The sequence below is a fragment of the Cryptomeria japonica genome, chromosome 9 (genome assembly GCF_030272615.1).
Source record: "Cryptomeria japonica chromosome 9, Sugi_1.0, whole genome shotgun sequence".
NCBI lineage: Eukaryota > Viridiplantae > Streptophyta > Pinopsida > Cupressales > Cupressaceae > Cryptomeria > Cryptomeria japonica.
In genome coordinates, this window is record NC_081413.1 from 22,866,408 (window position 1) to 22,874,203 (window position 7,796).

At 34.9% G+C, this 7,796-nt stretch overlaps 1 protein-coding gene across 1 annotated transcript in view; it reads right to left on the reverse strand.

Moving 5' to 3' along the window:
* The window catches only part of LOC131858250 (uncharacterized), a 37,904-nt gene extending 35,018 nt beyond the window's left edge, over nucleotides 1-2,886 (reverse strand). The window contains exon 1 of the mRNA XM_059211432.1: nucleotides 1,744-2,886. Coding sequence (XP_059067415.1) covers nucleotides 1,744-2,886 — 1,143 coding nt within the window. The remainder of the gene's footprint in view (nucleotides 1-1,743) is intronic.
* Between the last annotated feature and the right edge of the window lie 4,910 nt (nucleotides 2,887-7,796).

A 7,796-nucleotide genomic window follows, 5' to 3' on the forward strand; every position in this document is an offset into this window, starting at 1 on the left:
CTCGCCTATTTCACAAATTACACCACTCTCTTAACACAAATATTTCTAAAACATGAGAAACTTCTAGATTCATACATATCAATTCCTTTTTACATTCCCCTTGAGTGTGAAATTATTAGTTTGATAATTTATGGTTTTTCTTCCAAAAGGAAGATTCATCATATGTTGTAAAGGGTCCTACTACAATAGGTATCGTGAGCCATTACACATTTCTCTACCTTCTCTTCTTTGTGGAAGCGGACATGCACCTTATCTAGTAAGGATTTCAAGACACTTAGATTGGGAGGTTGGAGGAGGGGATGGATATCTTACCTTGCTTCACATATCTCAATTAAAATGGAGATTTTCCAAATAAGTTTTTTTCCTATTTTGCTTCTGAGGTTATAATCACTTTTTTCTATGTGGATATTTAAGATTGTGCATAGGCACCTAACATTATCTTATTGCTAGGACCCATTTCTTTTGATCTTAGTTGAATTCAAAGTGGTATTAGTGTGATTTGTTATTATCCTTGGATATCTTTTATCCTAAGAGCAATCTTCTACTAAGTGTGATATATCTTCAAAAAAATTCTTCTAGAGTACATCAAAGCTCCCTAGAGAATAGTGATACACATGAAATATATCATGCTACATCAACGTAGATCTACCCTGATCAGTTCTGGCTAGCAATTTACCCTTATGACCCTATATTTGATCATGACCCTCTAGATGGAGGTGGTGACATAGACACTAAAATAGATCTACGTAATTGAACATTATTAGCCAGCTCACTGGTCTCTAACCACTAGCAATACCTTAGACACCCCACCAATCCATTCTTTTACGTCTTCTTCTAAACCTCTACAACTAGATCCCAAATCCTCTCTTGCATTATAATCCACTTGAGAATAGTCAATCTAAATGACCTATGTTGCTACCACCATTATCTATATTATTTTATGTGACCCTTGCATCCACCACTACTCTCATGTGCCATGACACTCACACCACATGAATTCATCGGAACCTCACTAGTTGTGAGTTTATCTTGAACCACATTAGACGAATAATATAAATTCAAATCCATACATTTGAACATACTAAGAGTGCTTGTAAAAGGTTATGTTTAAACCGATATGATGATTGGCTACACATGCTCTATCTATTTTAAATACATAGAATCCATGGCTCCATTTTATTTTATTAAAATAAACTCTTGATTTTGACTTTTATTGAAAACTTAATATCCTTCAAAGTTACCGTGGAGTGAAGTTGCAGTATCAGTTTCGTCATACTATCATAGGCCAGACAACACAATATTCTCTTTGAATTTACAGTGTGATGTCTTGTTGTCCGTTAATATTGTCATTGTAAACAGTTACTGCAGAGTAAAGAAACTTAAATTGACATCGAATACAATTGATACCATTAAGAATATTATTAGCACTGAATTATCTCTCCAGCATACATTTTTATGTACATATTACAAGCTCAAAGCACACAGAAAATAAAATTTAACTATGATTTTAATAGCTTTGAATTCATATTCATTAAGAGTGTTCAACAAAAGCTAGAAGTAAAATGATTACATTTTCACAAAGTTGGCAGAATAAGTGGTTGTTCATACTATTCCTCCACACAACCATAAGGACATCCATCTGCTTTCTCTGGACTTGTTGTCTAAAAGAATGTAATCAGTTCTTCGAGTTTCTGGCTCAGTTCTTTTGTTCAATACTAATCAGTTGCACTTTTGTTTGCAAACATTCCTCCTTGTAACAGAGATTTTAACAGAGATGTTAAAATCTGCCTTGGAAGATTTATTATCATTGCATTCATTCATCTTTGCATGCAATTTGTTCTTCCTGTCATTGCATTCATTCAACTTATGTTCCAGCATATATTTTTCATCTGTTAAATGGTTGCACAATTCATCATGTTCCTGACTCATTATCCTATTTTCATCAAGCAGACCTCTAACTTTGCATTTCAAATTTTCCTTACAATTATCCGACAAGCCAAATTTTACATTTAATTCTCTGATCCTTTCATCGCATTCTTTCAGTTTTTTCTGCAAGCTTCTCTTTTCTTTTCTCACTACAGTGCACTTTTTTTCATGATTCTGGCACAAAAGTTTTTTCTTAATAAGCTCATTTTGCAATTCTTTGCTCTTATAATGAAACCCTTTCAACTTGTATTCCAATTCCTCATATCTCTGCTCCAAAACGTTACTTTCATTAACTGCAAAATCAAGCCTATCTTGTAGCTTTACAATTTCACCTTGCATATCTGTCTTACAAGCATCCCATAAGGATCTATCTTCATTCATCTTTCCTTCTAATTCCTCAATCATATGGTTGCATTGCTTCACCCTATTTTCAAACTCATTTTTTTCTTGTTTTGATTGAGACCACAATTTTTCATGTTTCTGGCTCAACATTATTGCCTCCTTAACGTCATTCTCTGATATTGCAACTTTGTTTTCTAATTCTCCCTGACAAATCTCCCACAAGTACCCATCTTCAGCCATTTTTTCCTTCAACTCTTTAGCCTCATTAACTGATTCTTTCAGCTTATTTTCCAATTCGATATTTTCTTTACTTATTACATTGCAAGATACTTGGTTCTTCTGGCACAAAATTCTTGATTCATTAAGCTCATTTTGCAGCTCTGCAATTGTTTCTTCTAAATCGGCCTTACAAGTAATCCAAAAAGAGGAATTTTCAGATTCATTATTCTTATAATCGTACCCTTTCAACTTTTCTTCCAAGTGTTCTTTTTCATGTCTTAGATGAATGCAATATTCATCATGTTTCAGTCTTGTTTCATTGAGCTCATTTTCCAGCCCTGCAACTGTGCCTTCCAACTCTGCCTTAGATGATTCCCACAAGCACCTATGTTCAGTCATTTTTACCTTCAATTCCTTAGTTTCATCATCGAACTCTTTCAGCTTTTCTTCCAAATGTTTCTTTTCATCTTTTACTTGAATGCAGAATTCTTCATGCTTCAGTCTTGTTTCATTGAGCTCATTTTACAGCCCTACAACTGTGCCTTCTAACTCTGCCTTAGACAAATTCCACAACCAACGGTCTTCAATAAGTTTTTCCTTCAATTCTATAGACTCATCATTGGACTCTTTTAACTTATTTCCCAGCTCAATATTTTCTTGTCTTAATTCTGTGCTCAAATTTTCATGTTTCTGCCATAAGTTTCTTGTTTCATTAAGCTCATCTTGTAACTGTGCAACTCTTCCTTTCAACTCTACCTTACAAGAATCAAAATAGAATCCATCTTCAGTTATTTTATTTTGTAATTTCTTATTTATATCAGTAAACTCTTTCAACTTGTTTTCCAAATCATTTTTTTCTTTTCTTAACTTTGTGCACAGTTCTTCATGTCCTTGGCTAAATACTTGTCTTTCATTAACCTCATTTTGCAGCCCTGCAACCCTGCCTTCCAACTTTGTCATACAAGAATCCCACATCTTCTTATCTTCGGTCATCTTTGCATTCAATTTCTTAGAACCATCAATTATTTTTTCCAAATCTTTTTCCATTTTAATTTTCTCTTGCATTAACTGAGTGCACAATTCTTCATGTTTCTTGCTCAATTTTCTTGCTTCATCAATCTCATTTTGCTGCTCTGTAATTTTTCCTTTTAAACTCACCCTACTAGAATCCCAAAATTTCTGATCCTCGACCATCTTTACTTTCAATTTCTTAGCCCCTTCATTGCATTTTCTCAACTTGTTTTTATCATTTCTATGTTTGGCGCGCAATTCTTCATGTTTCTTATTCAACAAGTTTTTCTCATTAACTGCAGAATCAAGCTTATTTTTTAGCTTTACAATTTCTGTGTGCATATCTGCCTTACAAGCATCCCACAAGCATCTATCTTCATTTCTATTTCCTTGTAGTTCCTCAATCCTATGGTTGCATTCCTTCACCTTATTTTCCAACTCAATTTTTCCCTGTCCTAATTGAGAGCATAGATTTTCATGACACTCACACAATATTCTTGTTTGATTGAGCTCATTTTTCACCACCTGTAATCTCTGAATCTCGTCATTGCATTCTTTCAACTTGTTTTCCAGCTCATATTTTTCTTGTGCTAATTGAGTACATAATTTTTCATGATTCTCACTCAAAATTCTTGTTTGATTAAGCTCATTTTTCAAATATTGTAATTCTTTAATCTCTTCATTGCATTCTTTGAACTTATTTTCCAGTTCTTTCAATTTATTTTCTAGCTCATTCTTTTCTTGTGTCAATTGAGTACATAATTTTTCATGACTCTCACTCTTGACTCTTGTTTCGGTAAGCTCATTCTTTAGCTCTTCAATTGTGTTTTTCATGGCTTCCTCACACTGACTTTTGTCTTTATTAATTTTTACAAGTAATTCCTTAGAAGCAGCATCACTCAATTGCAACGTATTTTTCAACTCATCTATTTGTTTTCTTTCATTGGTGATTGCAATAAGTAAAGTTTGATTCAATCTCTTCAAATTTTTCACCTCATCACCTCTATCATCACTTGCATTTACTTTTGTTGGTGCTTTTTGACCCTGCAAATATATCATGCCATTATGGACTTATTATTACATTCCATGCTATTCTATACATTTCTTTCATTAGTTAAGGTTCAGCTTTTACCTGCTTGGTATTTTGTTTTCCTTTCTTTACGTTTCCTCTTGTCATATTGCGATAATTCCTGCCATAAAAGAACCAGCTATATGTCAATAAATTCATGTGGTAAACAAGAAAGAAATCAGTTTGATCAGATCCATTCACAAGAGTATTCCATTCCCATTTGCATATTAAAACCTACGTCTTTCAAACATTTGAAAGCATTCTAGAATAGGCATGCCATTTCCATCAGGAGAACCCTAACCCCAATACAATATTTACTGTGATCCATGAAGATGAAGATTTGATAATCTTTATAGCCATAACAGATTAATAATTATGTTTTTACACATTCAGACTCATGAACAGTAAAATTTTACTGACATTGATTCAATTTTATTTTGTTATATAAAGATGTTTCAACCTCGAAAAATTTATAATAGAAATGCTATTCGAAACACATACCCAAATGTAATACTGGAGAACTTCTGCTGTTTAGCAAATTTTTTTACAGAAAATAGATCTTCAAAGGTTGGCACACTATAATAAGTCTCCAACTTATAGCCCTTTCCACGGATGATAAACAGATAAATGTTTTTTTAAACAGTTATAATTAGAATTCTATATTTTGCGCAGGGTGATGGACGTTATATAATTGGCGATTGCAGATTTGGGGGAGGAGGGTTGCATCGTTTCGGAAAATTTTAATCCTTAACGAAGGGACGGCTTAAACATCGCACACTAAGCCTTTGACCTTGCTTACGTGGCAATTGTGGGCCCATTACCTTTGACAAGTTCTGCTTCTGTCCGTTGCCCTTTCCGTTTTCGTGAATTTTCAAATTTAAACATTTATCCCGCCCAAATCTTAGTGGATGTTCATAAATGTTTGATCACAGCTTGTAGTCATTTTATTTTTCCCAGCGTGATCCCAGCTTGTGTCAAATGGGAGCATCTTGCTGCCATCACATGGAATCGAGAAGTACATCCGGCAGACTCAGCGGTGACTGGGGCTATGATCTTTATGTCGTATGATTGCAAGATATACACAAAATGCGTCTTTTGAAAAGCATTTAAAACACACTTTCAAGCAAATGCTATTGGCAGTGAAAAAACCTTGTCAATATCCTCACAGCCAGTTCGAAAATGGGAGCTGTGGAACAGGGTATAGACATCCGTCACCCAATAACCGGTAAGAGTTATTTTAAAGAAGATATAGGTAAAAATGTCGTTGCAGACATATATGCAAAATGTGTGAGCTGTTTGACAGATTTAAGTTTTTTCTGTGTTCCTTCTTTCTTTTGCATATAAAGAAAACTCTTTGTGGTTGTTGTCAAGCGTTTTTATTTATTTTTTATTTTTCGGATCTGGAAGAATTAGAGGATAATTGTAAATAGTTTGCTCAATAATGTAATTATGGAATATCTTTTGGAATATTGTTTTTCTTGTAAAATTTTCATATTTATAAAGAACCCTTAACATAGTTTTATTTTAGTTTTTTCAAATGAAAAAAAATATTGCTTGATGAGACTAGTTTATTAAAGAGAATTTTATAATTTATTATAAATTATATTATTTAAAATATATGTGCTTTATATTTTTTTTTGTATTAGAAATCGAGAGTCCAAAAAGGAATCGGAGAGTTTATACAAAAAAAGAGTACGGGAGGCAAAGCCTCAACGGCCAAACTGTGAAACTAGAGAGACTAAGCAAGTAGCATATACAGTTATCTCCTAATCACAACAAAATATGGGGACGTTGAAGAGTATATAGGTTATTGTCATGGGGCACTACTGCAGAACCTCATCCTAATCCTCCAGCCATGTGGTCCATCCTTGTGCTCCTTCCATCCACACCACCTTCTTTCTCGCCAGGATCTGAGAGCACATCTCTATCTTGTTGAAGGGAGGAGGCCTGCTATCCTGCAGTTCCTTTATCAGCTTCTTTACTGCTTTATCAAAGGATGTTTGACTCTTTGCAAGCCTGGCCCATTCATAACCATCTTGCATCTCATAGACAAACATGGTTGCTTTGTCGTCTTTGAGGAAACGCAAGAGTTTTTTCCTCTCAATGTTCATCAAAAAGCAAACCTGCACATCAATTTTGTAATGTGTGAGTTTTTAAAAAAAACCAGTAAGTTCCCTTGCATTACCTTGAAACTTCTCCTCATTTCTAAGTTTCCAAATAAACCAAAGTATGAAGGAAGATAGAATTTGCCAAACTAGGTTAGCATCTTTCCTCAATCCATGAATAAAACCAGTAATTATATCAAGAGTACAAACATGTTCTATGATAGAAATTCCAAACATTAACCAAATTTCTCTAGCAAAAGGGCAATCAAAAAAGATGTGGCACGCGGTCTCAGGTTTTTTGCAAATAGAGCATAGATCGTATGCAGCCGATTTATTCCTAATAAGTAGTCTGTCCAGTATAAGTTGTCACCTGAAGCATTTGACCTTAGGGGGGATGGGGGATCACCATAGCTTCTCAAAGGTTTTTTTCCAAGTGTGGGGGTTATGGTCAATGTACCATAGAGTATTAATATGCTCGATCACCGAGGTATCATTATTGAGCAGGCTATAGATAGATTTGGCTTTGATCTGTGGAGGGTGGAGCCATCTTTCCATAGGAATGTAAGGTACCTATGAGCATCTACATGTGTGCTCCTATGGAGATTAAAGGGAGTGCACACATTTTTAATCATTTTGTAGGTCCTCTTATGTGAAGCAGGGAGATCATACTTATTGCTAAGACTCTCCCAGCTGATAAGATTATCATGTTGTAGGATATCCATAAGATACTTAATTCCTTTATTGTGCCAGTACTTAGCAGAGCAACCTTGGGTTAAGGCAAGGGGTTTAGAGTTATGATATAGGTTCCACCATATTGACCTTTCACCATGGAGGGCACTATCAAAGTTAATGCTAGAGTTGTTCATAGGTCTATGCACATGCTCCTAGGCTTTCCAGATGGATTTAAACACCCAGATGCCTTGGACAGACATAGGGAAACTGCCTGCAATCAAGTCATTGAGCAATAGGGCTTTCCAGGATTTGGTAGTCTTGGGAACACCATTTTGTATGTTGTTTCTAATGAGAATTTTCCAAGGTTCTTGTCCTTCCAGTGCGTGGAATATCCATTTGGCCATGAGGGAGATTCCTTGCAGCCTAAGATCCTTGAGGCGTAGCCCACCAAG